Source organism: Hirundo rustica, chromosome 1 (genome assembly GCF_015227805.2).
Source record: "Hirundo rustica isolate bHirRus1 chromosome 1, bHirRus1.pri.v3, whole genome shotgun sequence".
Classification (NCBI taxonomy): Eukaryota; Metazoa; Chordata; class Aves; order Passeriformes; family Hirundinidae; genus Hirundo; species Hirundo rustica.
In genome coordinates, this window is record NC_053450.1 from 56,603,121 (window position 1) to 56,620,284 (window position 17,164).

At 35.7% G+C, this 17,164-nt stretch overlaps 1 protein-coding gene across 1 annotated transcript in view; it reads right to left on the reverse strand.

Annotated features, from left to right (window-relative positions):
• Positions 1–1,291: 1,291 nt before the first annotated feature.
• The window catches only part of TMX3 (thioredoxin related transmembrane protein 3), a 29,100-nt gene continuing 13,227 nt past the window's right edge, over positions 1,292–17,164 (reverse strand). Inside the window, exons 9-16 of the mRNA XM_040067640.2 lie at positions 16,497–16,563; positions 14,587–14,685; positions 12,450–12,507; positions 11,717–11,770; positions 11,349–11,405; positions 7,844–7,973; positions 5,616–5,684; positions 1,292–4,249 (exon numbers count right to left, since the gene is read on the reverse strand). Of these exons, the coding sequence (XP_039923574.1) occupies positions 3,983–4,249; positions 5,616–5,684; positions 7,844–7,973; positions 11,349–11,405; positions 11,717–11,770; positions 12,450–12,507; positions 14,587–14,685; positions 16,497–16,563 (801 nt within the window). The 3' untranslated portion in view covers positions 1,292–3,982. The remainder of the gene's footprint in view (positions 4,250–5,615; positions 5,685–7,843; positions 7,974–11,348; positions 11,406–11,716; positions 11,771–12,449; positions 12,508–14,586; positions 14,686–16,496; positions 16,564–17,164) is intronic.

Consider the following 17,164-nt stretch of genomic DNA (forward strand, 5'->3'; position numbering starts at 1 on the left):
CTTGCAACTAAGCTACAAAGCAATACTATTCCTCTTACTAGTAATCACCTTGAGGTTTCCTTGCTTCTCTTTAAAGATTTTATTGTTGAAAGCCACAATTCCCCATTTTCAAATTCTCCAATTCTCTAAAAATGCTTTATGTAAAATACTTGTAGTCTGCATCCTTGCTATCCTAGCATTTTTCTACTCCTCAGTGTATGAGCAGAGGGAAATTTGCTGGCAACACAAGAGTTCACATCAGCTGCTAAATGGTGCTTTATGTCAGTAACCTGTATACAGGATAGTCACAGTAATCCTTTAAAATAGTTAAAATTTCAGAAATCAGAGAATGGTTTCAGGAACATGTACACTGCCTAGGCAGCTTAGGAAAACCTCTCAGGAGCCCAACTAAGTATTCAGGACAATACTGTCAAAATTGTCTTTGTTGGTTCCAGCAATGTCAGGTGCCACAGCTCTGTATGATTCGATCTGTTAGAGATTTGCTCAGTGATGAGAATAAAACTGTAGAAAGTGGCTTTGCTCCCTGAGAAGATTTGAGAGCCAGTACCAGTTTGTCACAGGAAAATACAGCCTGAAACATCTGTAGTCTCAGCAGATTTCAACAGCTTAAGGGAAATACATTCTGGTTTTGCACCCTTTTCACTGACTTGAGCCTATGGCTGTCAACAGAACTATTGTCCACCCTCCCACTCCTCCAAATACAACTGCTTTTCCAACCATACTGACAAAGAGGAACAGGGTAAATTAGTTCTGGACTAAAAAACAGAAAGCTGAACCTTTTACTTAAGTTATTCATGAGAATTAAGCACTTTTGTGGCATCTTCATCACAGCAGATGTCTGAGAGTGCCATCCCTCCCGTCCTTTAAGCAGTGAGCACCACAGTGTGGACAAGAGCTGTTAAAACAGCCTAGGTAAACAATGAAGCAGCATGAGAGTGTGCACATCCAAGTGCCAAGACTATTCAAGTGCTTCCAAAAGGAAATGTAAGCTAGGACAGGCTGCTCAGGTTCCCTTTGCTACAGAAACTCCTGTAGGTCCGGTATTTTAAAATCTCTTTTTCAGAAATTCATTCCTGTTACACTGCTAGAGTGCTCACTAAATCAAAGACAAGCAAATATAAACCCCTACCTCTAGAGACTATTTTCAAAATCCGGCAGAATACCAGCTGCATTTCTGCACTGCACGACTAGGGGCCTAAACTACACTTACAACAAACATCCCAGGAAACAGTCTCCTACACAACATGTAACATCTAAGATTGACACTGTAAATTAATCCAAAGGAAACAAGCTCTTTTGAATCCTTTTTATTACAGAAAAACAAAAGGCTTACACTTTAAAAAAAGCAGCATTATTTTATGAATCCGAAGTTATTACAGTGAAGTTGCTTTAAGAAACCTCTAGAGACTGAAGGAAAGAAATAAAATGCCCCTCCTCAGACAGCACTTTAGCTTACTTGAGTGACCAAAACAAACACCTTAATTTCACATCACTTCTGGCACCCAGTATATGACCTGTCCTCCTTTCTTCTGCCCATGACTTGTTCTATGTAGCTGGGGAAAGATTTGATGAAAACAGCAGTACATTTCAAGTCTAATTTTCAACAGTTCAGTACGCATCTGACGGATATTAGAGTTCAGAAGTGACTGACGTATAGGCTTTTCTCCTAAACTCCAGCTATTAAGTGCTACAGTTTGAACAGATCCCAGCGTGATCCGTTTCTTCCACAGTATTTATCCTTATTCAGGTCCACATCTCAGAATATTTCCCAGCAAGTCAACTGGCTACTACTAATTATAAATACAAACAAAAAATAACCACATAAAAAGAAGGCTCCATGTTGAAACAGCTCTTAGCAGTGCAGCAAAACTCGGGATTTTTTTTTTTCTTTTCATTACACTCCAGAGAAGGAACAGCACCATTTCGTTGACCACTTCAGGGTTTTTTTATTAGGTCAAAAGCTGCAGGTTTCCAGCCTGAGCCAACATTAAATATGCAACTGATCTGTACTGAAATCCTAAGAAAAGAGACAAAGAAAACATACCACTGCCTTAATAGTTGTACATTTTGACTATCAGCACTGAGTTGTGCAGAAGTCCAAAGAAAAGGTTTTTTATTCAGTGATTTTTAAAATTTTTTTTCGATAAACAACTCAGAGCTCAATACCATAAAAAAAATTACCCCTTCCTAAACACAATTTTAAGCACCTATTCCTCCTGTATATGGCTAAACCTACACCTCTCAAAGGTTCTACCAAAAAAATAGCATCAACAAAAAGCAAGAACACTCAAGTCACTATGTACAACTGACTATAATGACAAAAAAGAAAAAAAGGTCCATCTCATTTATAATCTCTCCTCCAAAAAGGGAAAAGTTTGTATTCATAATCGGACATGTAATTTTTCCAAAAAAATATTCCTAAACTCTTTATATGTTGTTTATACTGTTTGATAACCAAAATCTTTCAAGTCAGAGATCTACTTAAGGTACACTGCATGGCAACCTGAAGCTAGCTGTTGCCAAGCTACTTAAACAGATGAAACAAGTTTCTTTCCCACAAGGGAAAAGGATGCAATACATTTTCCTTGGCTATGATTCTACAGCGCCATCAAATTTGCTCCAACATAGAACTTGTCTATTTAAGCTTACTCATGGTTACTATTTAAAATTCCTTAATTTAGTGCTATAGCATAACAATTTTTTAAGTGATCAAGCTGCCTTATAAAGAGGACATAATATTATGTATTATACAGTAATATAGCCTTAAAACAGAGGCAAAAATAAAAAGGAAAAAATCCAGCATGAACAGTTTGAGTAGGGGCAATATAGTTTTTTAGGTTTTGTTTTTGTAGTACTTTCCATGACACTGATGCCAAGGGCTGCTTTTATAGCTTATTGTTGGAGAGTTTTAGCCCTGGACACAAATTAGTCATTTTGCAGTCACAGGTTTGTATTAAAAGTGGCTGTTACGATGAAACAGGAAACAAAAATGCTTTATACTGATCAACCTCTATCAAAGTTAATATTAAGGTCCATTAACTTCCTCCCTTCAGAGTAGGTAATAGACTCAAACAAAACTACCTTTCTCAAAGACATATAACAATCTCAAGTAAACTGTAAAATAAATACAAAACATTCAAAAAGCTTGTCATTAGAGAGTTATACAAATAATCAGGAGTTAATGTTGATGTCTTCCTTTATCAAGCTGTGCTGCAGATTCAGAAAACGTACAGAACTTTTGCACTCTAAGTGTGCAAGCACTCACAAAGTAATTAACAGGCAACCATGTTGCAAAAGTTTTTAATATAATTTTCCAATATTTTTAGCTGCTAAAGCACTAATGACCACTTAACTTAGCATATAATTCCCACATCTTGTATCTAGTAAGCATTCTTAACTGCTAATAATTATGTAATTACATGGTAGAACGGTCCTCCAATTCCCAAAACTTTACATTTAATTTGAGGAAATGGAAAAGTTTGTTGTTTTGCTTTTGCTTTTCTTTTCCCATAATAATGTGCAACAGGTAGAATATATGACTTCTTAGAAAACTTTTAAGTTGTCTTTCAGCTATCAGCTAAAAACACTTTACAGCTCGCTTAACCTTTCCTTGCTTTCAGCTTTAATTTTATATGAATGAGTGCATAGCTGGGCTATATTAGTAGCAGTTCATCACATATAGTAAGGTCGAGTAACATTATCTCTGTTCTGGAAATGAACAATTCAAAACTCATACAAAAATGGTGTAGAACTGTACCTGAAAATTTCTTCAGTTTAAATTGCTCTTTGTTAATCTACTAAAGACAATTAAGAGAACACCCACTTTTTTTTCCGTCAATTTCTGAGAAAGTGTGAACACATGCAAGTCAAAACTACCATTATGCAGATAAAACGGTCCTCTTTCATGAAGATAATCAATAAATGACAACTGCCAATAAATAAGTCTATTTGGAAATTTTAGAGAATTCTCTTGCTAAACAAGTTAGTCTTTTTTCTTTTCCATAATGTCTTTCTGTTTAAGCTCTCCATCTGAAAGTTCTGTGTATTTTGCATTCTTTTCCTCCTCTTGTTCTTCCTCACTGCCTTCATCTGTGAGCTCCCGATCACCACTTTCCTTCTTAGCTCCCTCATGCTCAAATACCTCTCCCTCTGTATCAGCTGTGCAGATTCCGTAACACATGATGCTGATGACCCCCAAGGGTAACCCAAAGAGAAAGCATCCCAGCAGTGGTGAACTCTTGAACACAGACTGTTGAAACAGAAAGTAAAAAAACAATTTCAGTGAGTATATACAGTTACTACATGACTTCTATTATCACTCTGTGTATTTATTCAAAAATTCCAAAATGAGAATCAGTGTTTTTTAGAGGGATCACAGAATCAGCTTGGAAAAGACCTTTCAGATCATCAAGTCCAACCTATGACATAATGCCATCAAAAAGAGCACAGCACAAAGTGCCACATTCAGTCTTTTATTAAACAGCTCCAGGGATGGTGAACACCCCATCACCTCCCTGGGCAGCCCATTCCAGTGCCCTTTCGGTCAACAACCTCTTCCTAATGTCCAACCTAAACCTTCCCTGGCACAGCTTAAGACTGTCCTCTTGTCCTAATGGAGGCATTATTTTGGTTCCTCTGCTTGTTTGGTTAGGGTTCTGGGTTTTACTATTGTTGTTGCTTTGTGGGTTTTTATTTTAAGGTTCGTTTATTTGCTTTCTTCAGCAAAAATGGCAAGGAGTCCTCAAGTTCAAAAAGTTCTACTGTAAGTTCATAAAAAATGACACAGAAGTTCAAATAATTACAATATTGCCTTGGGATAGTTAATGTTTACATGCCAACTGCATATCCTATGTATTCTTTGAGGCTTTAGAAACAGTTGTTCTAAGAGTGTTAAAAACATTAGAAGAAAAAAGCTTCACTTCTTACTTGAGTCTTGTTCTCAAAAATTAATCCGCAGAAAAGTTCTAGAGAGCTTCCTGTTGAGTAGCTTAATGGCACAGGAAGAAGGATTAATGGTTTCAGAAACTGGTGGCTAAATATTGTATTTTCACAGAAGTTTGGAAGATGCTCATTTAGAAAGAAGTGAGTTTCAACTTAAATTCACAGCACAGGTTTATTTGCTTGAGTAGGACAAGTGGAGAAATGGATTTGTGTATATCTTCCCAACAAAATTTTCCTAAGCATAATTAACTTATGAAAAAGATGATAAAAAAGTTTGCTTTAAAACCACACAAAGAGTAGTATTTAATCCCCCTATGCTCTAAGTAATTAAACCAAAAATGTAACATTCCTCAGAAAAGTGAAGTGGTACCAGTTTCAGGAAAGGATGTTAAAAGGATCAAGGAAAAGATCTTGAATTTTCTCTGTTCTACCCCTTAAAATACATGTCAGGCAGACAGAAGAGCAGTGAAAAAATGAAGAAACCAAGACATGTTGAACATTTATCATACATATTAAAAAATGTAACCAAGAAGCAAATTTTAAACTTATACATATACCTATAATACATACACAATATAAAACAACTAATATAAAAATATATTTAAAACCCCCTGAAAGTATTCGTATCCTGACTGACAAGGGCAGCACATAATTCAATGAAAAATAAAACTTACCACTATAGTAGACTTGGCATCATAGATTATTCTCTTGATTCGTTGCAGAAGTCCATCACCACCCTGTGCCTGAAATTTCAAATGGAACCATGTCAAAACTGCTGACACTTTTCAGTTATGATTCCAAAAGTTCATTCTTCAGACCTTGCAATCTTAAGTCCCTTTAGAAGGAAATGAAAAGTAATTATTCTTACATCTCATGATGCCCAGACACTCCAGCTTGCCAAGCTCGGGCAAAGTTTAGTCAGCAGTCTCATTAAAAAGTCTCTCAAAACTGTTTTAAACAATCAGTGCCAACTTGGACAATGGGCTGACACTCTCTCTTACCATAAAGAAACACTAACAAAAACTTGCAACTGTCCCAATGTAACAATAGTAAAACTGCAGAGCTCTTCTGAACTTTCCTGCAGCTGTTGAATATCCACTTCTGGATTATGACAGCACAAGTAGCAAAATCTAAGAGCTAAGCAAAGAGAAGATATAAAGGTGTAATAAATAAAAACTGTGTCAAGCAACAACCCCTAACTGAGCAGTGTTTGAAATAACTACATGGATGCGAAGGCAGGCTGTCTGCTGAACAGGACCAGTTTTCACCTTCCTTGAGCAGCCAGACAAAAACTCGTATTTGGAAGTCAATTCATCAGCACATGATCTGACCAAAACTCCTCAAATAGCAAAAAAAGGCCACAAAGATGAGACAGACTCACAAAAAGTTACGTATAGAGTCTTACAGAATAACAATAAAGTCCAGAAGAATAACCCAACACTTCCCAAGGAAGAGAAGGGGGAATGCCAGACTTCTCAGAAATTTCTCTGTGATTCAGAAAGTCTGCATCCTATCAGCTTTTTACCAGCATATTTTGAAGACTCTCATTCCTCAACAGCTGCACAATTTCTTGGGTAGAGAATGCAGCCAAAGTAGTGCCATTTTATGTCTACAGACACCCTAAATATAGACAGGTTAAATGAAGTCATATCCTGTATTTTTGTATTGTACAGAGAGGTGAATTTAGACTGACTTTTAATCACTCTAGCTGAGATACTGAAAACAAAAGATAGAAAGACCTAAGTGACACTACGGCAACAAACATGAGGCATCACAAATGATTCTTCTCCAAGTATTAAAAAACCCCCCAAAACAGACAGAAACCAATCAAATTTTTTGTTTCAACCAGAAAGATACACAGAGTCTAACAGATGTTTATAACTCAATGTACTTAAAAATCATTCAAAAAGCGAGAACTCAAAAACAAAGAACCACCAAGTTATAGCAATACCCCTCACACTGCAACTGAAAGCATGGCCAGTAAAGTCCTGAACATGTAAATCCACCTATATCATGGTCCACATCAACCAGTCACGTTAAATAAACCCAAGTACCTCATATGACAAGTATCTTCTGCAGTATTTGCCATTAGCAGCCAATTACCTAAAATTGCTGGCATAATGTGAAGTAGGATTCAGCTACCACAGGAAGCACTCAATATGCTGTCACTTGGGGCTTGAACCAAGAACAGGCTTCTCCCAGGAGACAGCCAAATTATTAGCTATCAGCTTCCCTTCGTGGCAAAGCCTTCTTTCCCCAGAAGCACAAATGAAAGTTCTGCTCCATCACTGCTTTCCTCATCCACACAACATACCTTTCTGTCCAACTTACAGTACACTGAGGAAATAAATACTCAAAAATTATCCAAGTCATCAATTCCAATTGGTTTATTACCTTTGATGTTTTAACAAAAGCTCTTTTTTAGTTTTATAGCAGAGAGGAGTAAGCTTGTGTCTATTTCTAACATTCAAAGCAAGTATAACACTGTTTTTTGAATTTGAAGTTGTAATTCCTCCAGCTATTTGATTTATTAATTTTCCACCCAAGAGAAAGGGTGCAGTTGAATTATGCACTATAATTCAAAATTTTAAACAAATGCATTTAATTCAAACCAGGAGATGAATAAAAATCTCTCCATTTACAACTGCACCAGTAAAAGGAATATCAAAAAGAAGCCAGCTAACATTATGCTATAAACAAAAGAAAGATCGCTTTGTACAACATGCAACAGCATGACTCCAGAATTTACAATCACATATTCAGTGACAGCACCCAAGACAGTAAGACAGGACAGGAATATTAAATACATGCGTAACTGTCAGAGTAAACAATTTTTTCCTTACTTTAGCATCTAAGGAAATAAACACTAACCAATATATTCCAAGCCATTGTGAAGACTTACTTCAGCTGTACCATCCAGGATATTGTTAATAAACTGAACCATGTCTTCCGTGCTCTCAATGTGCCTATCTGGTAGAAAATACTGCTGATTGGAGGTATTCAATACAACAATAGTAGGGATTGTCAAGTCACTGGAAACATAAAGCAGACAGTTCATATATTTAAAGAAGTACTATATAAAATATTCCAATTCAAGTAATCCCTACAGCATTTCAAAAGGGAATCCATTAAACTTCACTTCATATGTGTTCTTCATAATAATCCTTTAAAAAGAAGAAAGCAAGAGAAAAGGAGGAAGATACTCAGCATGGTTTGGTATGGTATGGACATGAATGGAATGGTATGGTTTCTCATTAATATTATTTTCCTTCACATCTGTGTCAGTGACACTATTGCAGCTTACAGCATCTTACATATCCAGAGCAACTGCAAATCAGGTACCCTATGACTTTATAAATCGTAAGAGATCACAAATAGCAGCCTTGTATATGAAATGTATTAACTATTTAAGTTCACAAAGGCAGAAGTGTAATTCAAAAATTTAATCCCACACAACCATTATGTAACTGATCACTTTTATCAATCAACCTCTGCTGGTCAAGTCAAAAGAATAACCCATACTAAGCATAGCCTTTCTTCAGCTCTTTCAGATATGGCTTATGAGGAACAGAGTTTTTAAAGAATTATTACTCAGCAGTTAACCTTCATGTGCATGTGCAATACACCAAAATTGGAAAGAAAAAAGAAAAAAGGTTAGAAATTAACTCTGGACACAAACCAGTTTAATCTTCTGTGCATTGGAGCACTAAATTCAAAATAAGATCAGGTTTAAGAAATTTGCAAAAGTACACTGTTCGAAAAGAAAGATTTAAATACATTAAACATGTTTAAAATTTTCTGTAGTCTTTATCAATTTTCTACAATTCTGTCAGTAATGAATTCAAGTACTTCCTTCACAGCAGAAGAATGCAAACCTTGTTTTTCTAAGTTTTCACCCTTGTCTAATAGTGACATCCATGTACATTTGCAATCCATGTAAAACTGATGATGATTTCAATCTTATCTGTGCCTACCAATTCATAGTAATTATGTAATGAAAATACTGGTTATTTACTCAAGATGACGATTTTTCTTTGGAGTCACTGAAATTATCCTAAATTTCCTCTCACATTTTGGGCAAGTGTTTTGGTTTTGATTTTAATTCAAGTGAAAACCTAAAAGTGGAAAAGCTTAATACTTATATATGACAATTTTCTGAAATTTTAGATCGCTGAATACTTTAAAATTTAAGGCGCAGGCTCTGTTCCCAGTACTGAAGCTGAAAGGTGGTGGCACCTCAGAAAACTTAAGGGCAATTACAGGGATAACAAAATAATGCCATCCTTTAAAAGGAATTTTAGAAAAAACAACCAAATAACACAACTCTGTACATCGAAGCAACCTGCAATGTAGGAGTCACTAAATATAACATTTCCCCCTGAAATTTTTATTCTTTTCTTACTAGGGACAAAGAAGAAATCTAAGTAGAAGGCACACAACTCAAGTCAGGTGTTTTTATAAGTGTCTGGTAACAAGTTACTAATTTCTGCCAAAATACGTCCTCCCAGCCAAAACAGAACAAGTTTTATTAATTAGATGAAGTGTTTCTGTTGCATTTAACACTCTGGAAACTGATGTTCTTGGAGTTGGTTGTAGAGCAGGTGAAAGGTAACCTCCATATATAGATTCTTTATGCTATACAAAAGTTCACAAAAGCACATTTAATGCGTTACTTTCAAGAGCAGAGGAGAGTTCTACATGCACTTACAGCTGACAGTGATATTATACACCTTAGCTTATAAAAAGCTGTATTTTTGCTTTTGGTAAAATACTGAAAAGCGTATTTAAGTAAAGTTTTAGGTAAAATTATGCATTTTAATTAAAATGCATAATATTCTGATTTCTTCTTTTGTGCATGGTTCTAAATGTACCATTTCTAATCCAACAAAAACATGTTCATACACTGCTGAAAAGACAGAATTAGAATGCCTACTTAATGGAGTTACAAGTCAAGTTCATAAACGTACTTTTGTCAAGGTTTAATCCTATCCCCAGAAATCATACAATATTTTGTCCTTTGTAAAGAAAACAGAATTTGCTCCTATGTGCATCTAGCACAGTAAAAAAGTGTTTTGTGATACATTTCTCATTATTCAGATTTTTTTCTATTTCCACTTGCTGCCATCTGGTGACAAACCGAGGCAGTTGTAATACTTTTTTTTAAATTCAAATTATTCATGTAGCCACATGAAGAGCTGCTACCTTGAACATAATTTGCTGCATTCTTTTTGCAAATTCCTACTTATGCTTGAAAGGTATACACTGGGTTTAGAAAATAATTAAAAGCTGGTGAGTACTTGAACCAGAACTCTCCATATACTACTAATAATAAAATCGGGCATTTTGCAGATTCAGTTACCCAACCCAGCTGAACAGACCTTGCCACTAGATCACTCCCGCTCCAAGTGGCAGTTCTGTCTTCTCTCCCTTCATTTCCTTCCTCCCAGGCATCTCATCTCCCTTCCCTACTTCTCTGCATGTTCGTGCTGGCACTCAGCAGAGTAGAAGGGAATAACATTGTTGAATCAGCAAAATAACTTCCCTGCTTGCCCAGACAAAACACCAAACACTTTTCTGACAGATAAACAGGATGAAACAGCTCAGCAGACAGACATAAAAGCCTGCACAGGAGAAGCAATTAAGAAAGTGAGAAGGGTCTCACTTTTGGCAATTACAAAGCACTAGCTCAATCAAATCACATTATTTTAATGGAGAGACAGTATTTTTTAAATCAGGTGTTAATCTACAGACATTCTACAAAAATACAGACCTTGTGCTTTTGGGTCCACATGAAGCTCCTGGAATCTTTAGGGTCATGAACACATGCTTAATTAATGTTTTGATCCCTGAGAAATGGATTTGGAAAACTTACAGAACTATAATACTGACTCCTGGTTTTCCCTTCTTTCAGAACTCCAAAGGCCAGAGGAGAAGTAGTTAACTACAAATGTCAAGCAACTCAACTCTTTAATTATGCATTATTTAGAAAAGTATCATAATAAGGGAAACTGTCAAGCATCTTGTTAAACCACTTATATATTTCAAATTATAGCATGTACATATCAAGTGCAGACAGCATCTTCTATGCATTCTATGCTTCTCTGAAGAAGTGCATTTCTAAGCATGCCTTAAAAATACATCAAGAATGAAAGCCTCACAATTCTAACAGTCAGTAATTTAACAAAGTAGACCTAAAAGATAAGCTTTGTCAATCAGCATTATCAGTAAGCCAAACATCTAACATTAAATTATACATTTACACAGTTTAATTTAACAAATAATTATGACAGTGATTTTTTTCTTAAGTCATGAAAAACAAGAATTTTTTCTAAGATTATTTTCAATTAAATACACATGGTAACAAACACAAGAGAAGAAAAGAATATTCAAGTAAGAATTTTACTTACTCCATTAGTAAACTATTAATGTAATCATTTCCATCCATATGGCCAAACTGGAAATCCCTGTAAGACAAGCAGTTAAAAATAAAATGATGAAAAAGAAAACACAAGAGTGGGTTTCAGCAAAAGTTCCTCCTTAACTATTTTTCCTGTAATTGAAAACGAGAGCACACACTCAGCAATGTAACTCAAAAAAAGTGATTATCTAGAACACAGCATAATGAAACACAGTTAATGAAATGGTCCTATTAAATATCAGAATAAAAATACAAAAGCAGGCACTGTAACATTTTTCACATAGGAAAAAAAAGTGCTGTCTTAGAAACATTAATGCAGAAGACCAATTAAAACATCAGAGTACCATGTGTGCCTACCTGTGAAAATGATCCCGATAATCTCTGGCAACTTCCTGAATAATAGACTTTAATCTGGAAAGACAAAAAATGGCATTGATAATCCAGGATAAACTCTTTCTAAATACAAGCAATAAGCACCGAGATTTCCCCAGTAAGCAGCAATTCATACCTCATCAGCAAAAAGCAGTAACAAAAAAAAACCCCTTGTTCATCTTGCTTAGTTCCTAAAGCTTGAAAATAGCATACACAGTACTTGAACAGTATTTTTCTAGTCTGTATATGCAACCAGGACAAGAGAAGGTCTTGTTCCTCTCAGTCTCTTCAGCAAACTCCAACCCCTCCTTTAAAGCATTGCTAGTTTAATTTTCAATGTGAGTGAACTGAAGTACAGTCATTTGTTTAAACTCACTGAGTTAATCTCAAAGTCATCCAAACTCAAGCACTTTTGCCTATGTTTAAAAGGTGACACTATAGCTTTGAAAAGCAATGAGATCACCATTTGCTCCTGTGATTTCATTAACAAATGGCAGAAGAGTGTTACAGGAACTCCCACCATCTCAGTGAACTTACACGGGCTTCAACCAAGCCATAAATTAAGTAAAGTTAGTACACTAAATCAGAAATAAAAGAACATTTACAAGTTAAACCCACTCATTTAACCTATATTTCTCAATATTTAAGAAACTTCCAAATTTCCCTATGTCACACCAGCACATTTCTCCCATAGTGTCACCAATACTCAATTCTGTACCTGGTATGTTCCACTGAAGAGTTTTTATCATCAATGACTGCAATAGCCACAAGTTTTCCTAGAATAAGGAATAAAATTCTTGAAACCATTTGAAAAAGAAACACACATTCTCCAATGGGAATATGTCAGCTTAGAAGATCAAGCACTCTCCAGGGACAGGAATTAGTTTTTAAGAATAAGCCAGACTCACAGCCAAAGAGCCTCTTCAAACTGAAGACCAGACCAATCTGCTGTGGTCTTAAAGCCACTGAAAATAAATTAAGGTGAGGCTTAATGCCACACCACTATCACTGTAAGAAAAGCGTATCTATAGAAAGAAGTTGAAAGGGAGAAAATGCAGATAAAAAATAATTTCCTACTCAAGCTGCATATTTGCATACACCTAGACTATGGAGACCTGTGTCATATAGCAGCAATTACAAAATGATTCTAAGTGATTAAATCACTATTGTATGGATTCAATAATGACTATTTTTCACACTGTTGTGAGCATTATGGAAAAAAAAATTGGAACATTTACTGGCAGAGCCCAGAATTCAGGACATCAGAAACAATTTAATTCATAGCCATCTGTCAGAAGAGCTTAAAGGTCAACACCAGAACTCACCAATCTTTTCAAGATTTACTTTGTGAATTTTTTTCTGATCAAAAAAAACCCCAAAACAACAACAACAACAAAAAGCAACAAACCCAAAAAAACCCTCCAAACCCCAAAAGTGCTATGATCAATCAGAAAAAAGTATATTCAAAGAGCTGGCTGAAGTTTCTCCAGATCAAGCACCTGCAATTAGGGAAGCAGATCTGTTAGCAGTGCAGTCATCAACCAGATTAACCCAAGGCTCCAGAGGGCCAATTTTTCAGTTCTCTCCAGTTGCCACAATTCACTCAAACCATCCCCACCAAGCCAACCAGTTGCTCAGCTCCTACCAATCACCATGCCACAGGAAGTATTACCCTCAAAAACGGAAAGTCACTCTTGTTCAAATACTGAAGGGTTTTAAGGGCAAAACCTATGATTCATTCCCACACTTCCTTGCAAGAGGGAAGCAGTAGCTTCTCCCCCTCCCACTCCTTCCATACAACAATTCTTACTTTTTCCCCACTTCTTTCCACCTTAAGATGCTACCTAGTGAATACACTAGGAGACAACTAATGACCTTTTAGACTGCAAAAGATGATGTAAATAAATTCCAGGTACTAGTATTAATACATAAAACTCTTTAAAGTAAATGATGGCTACTCCAGTGTATTAATAAAGTGGGGTGGGTTTTTTTGGTTTTGTGTTGGGTTTTTTTGTTTTTGTTTTTTTTTGAGGAATTGTTAGTCAAAAATTGTTAGTCAAACAGGAAGAAATATGCTACATTTCAACAACTTGCAACAGCATTTTTGTAAATAACTGTTTAAAATGCAGGTGTAGGTGTAACAATATTAGCTTCACAAACACGTAAGAACTTCATATTCACTAAAACCTGAAACAACTCAATGTTGATTAAATGTAAGTATTTTGAAATGGAATGGAGATGATAGGATGTTCTGGCCTGTAAAAATCATCACTGACAGTAATTTTGTCTGACACCTCAGAGTGTATATACACCTTAAGAGCAGTACAAGTCATTTGCCTTTTCCAGAGGTCACTTGGCTGCAAAATTTTTATTTGGCCTGCAGAACTCTTGCTAGAGAAAAGCTTCAGTTTTCTGGAACAAGTGCACTTCAACACATGCTCGTCTTCCTTTCTTGACACATCTATTCCAAAGATATCTAAATCCACTAGATGTAAGATGTCTGGACACACCATAATTGATTCTTCTAAATATAAAATTCCCTGCATGTATTCCAAGAGGTAATATGCAACTCATGAAAAATGTAAGGTGCTCTTAAATTAAAAATCTTACTAATTTTTGTGACTACCATAGGATTGGACCATTAACTTTAATGTTGTGAGGAATGGCCTAGATGTAGACTGTGGATGAAACCTCTAGTCACAGGTCAGTCCAACATCAACAAAATACTGCCACTATCAGGTCTAACCTGATACTGATTAATTGCTGAAGTTTTAAAACATGTTCTTAGTACTCTTTTGATTTTTCTTACTGTTTAGTACACAATATCAAAGAGTTTAGGAGCAGCATCATCTCACCTGTATCTCCAAGCTCATACAGTGTAAAGCCATCTACGTGAAGATAACCTTGAAATCTTTCTCTGTTTATCCAGGATGACAAATCACCATCTTCATACTCTGACATTAAAAAAAAAAAAATACATATATTTTTAAGAGGTGGGCCATCAGATTTACTATTTCAGGACCATTAAGTCAATCACTAAGTTTTCTCCCTTTTTCCTTTTATTCTTGTTTGTCCAATTATCACGCTTTTATGGGCATTTCAAGTTTTAAAACTTCTAAAGCTATTTTCAAGTGTTGAACAAAAAGCATATTATAGAAAAGCATGAAAAGCTGATTTGATGACTTTATTTTCTAAATCAAGGATAAACTATACTGTATTAGAAGCTAACTGTGACTAAGAGCAGAAAGAAACAGGTTCAAACCCTGTTTTTAAATGGGTGTGTGTACATAACTTGTCAAGTTTTATACAAAGTAGAGACATAAAAATACAGAAAGTAGTATTTGTGGGAGTCCTTAAAAGAAACAGAAAGATCAAGAAAAAGCAGATGGATTAAACAGCACTGTGAACGTAAATGAACAAATAATCATGTATGACTGACAATCAGTTATACTGAAGGCTAGTTTAAGATGCTAGATATTTTAACCTATTAAGAATTAAATCCTAATGCATACCATCAATTAGATCTAAATCACAAGTAAAAAAAGAAAAGCATATGTGAATAAATGCTCAATAAATAATTTGTCTTAAATCCTATTGTATAGACTGAAGTATCAGTAATTTCCGGTCAACCATTTTCTGCCGTAAGGTAGTAGCAAGCAACCAAGAGTAACGTGTCCCGTGGATCTGCATCCATTTCCCCTACTACAGAGAAGGGAAAAACCCAAACCAAAACACCAGAAATGGTCAGAGCACTGAAATGCATTTTGCTAGAACTTCTTCTTCATAGTGAGCTCATCAAACTTCTGCCAGTTGTAACAGTTGAATCTTATTCAGTCTCGTAAACTGCGTCTTCATGATTTGTCTGACTTCCAATAATGTTGGAATAAGTAAATTAAAAGCCTGAATTACTAAAGCTTTTGCATTTGTTTTAGAAGGTGTGGAAAAAAGGAAGCAGGCTACAGAGCAAAACTAACTGGAGAGGAAGACAAACACATCCATTCTAGGAGGTCACAAAGAATACCCTTAGTGGCCAATCTGAAATATTTTGCTGTGGTACTACTTAGCCTAAGAAATTAAACCGGCAGAATAATCTTCTGAGTGATATGTTTTCAACTTAAAAGCGAAAACTTGCATTTAAAACAATCTATATCAAGAGCAGATGCTTTTTCAAGTGGTGTGCTTATAAGCCCAGGCTATGCAATGTAACTGTGAGCGAGTGCAGGTGCTTCTAACATGCATGGGCCTTATGGTATAGTCTAAGTACAGTATAATACTTCTATATGGATATGCACACATATACACAGATACACACTTTACAGAAGTGGCAGGTGGTGCTGGCCTTACGTACTGCATATATACACTGCAGAAATTGCAGTGTTAAAAAACACCAGTAGTTTCATGTGGCTGTTTTACAGCCTGAAGAAACCAGGTAAATTAGTCAATGTATATGATGAATTTGTACAGCGAGGGGAGAAGTAACTTTTCTAAGTACGTTAATGATGGCAAAACAGTAATGTACCTTACTGAAAATACAAAGCAAACTTACATCACTTCCACTTCAGTAATTCTAAAACAAATTCCTTGCATTTTGTTGCAGAAGAACTAGTAATTTTTCTTCTTTTCCTTCATGAAGGAGCTGCTATTTATCCTAAAACTGGGGTATTTCCCAGCATCCCTACATACCCTTCAAAACATCTCAACTCCTCCAGTTTCTCCATATATGCTTTAAATATCTTGTCTTAAGGTAATGTCCACTTTTACTTACCATCATAAACAAAGTAAGTTCCATCTTTGAAGACCATAACAGCAGGCAATTCAGGCAATGTCACATACTGAAAGAGTCAGGTTGCAATTAATCAATGGAAGATTAAAAGATTTTTAAACAAAAAAAAAAAAAAACCATCTGAAAACATGTAAATGTAGTTCATGGGGAAAATCTCTACGGACACCAAAATACTTTCAACACATACTAAGATAAATTTATCAGCTTCTGTATATTAAAAGTTACACAACATAAATATATTTTTGAGAGCTGGATCTCACAAAGCATAAAAGAAACATGACTTTTCCTGGTGTCTGCAGTAGCATGAAGAATAGTTTAAGGACTGGACATGGACTTTAGATAGGAAATTGTAACTTGAGTGTTTTATCAATCATGCCCTCAGTTCCCAATTGGTGCTGTTGTCAGCACACCTGTCATACTGCTACTTCTACTAAATGGACACTGAATTTTGTGGAGTAAAATAGCACCACCAGTAACAAGTGCCACTAAATCTGGGCTATTTCCTGTGCCTCAGACTGATGGGAATATAAAGAAAAAGCTTTGGCATACAGGGCTGGAAACAGATCTCATTTAGAGAAATAACAAAAGCCTGTATTACCATGCTAATATGGTGATATTTAAGATGGTCAGTAACGTATTAAAAAAACAAG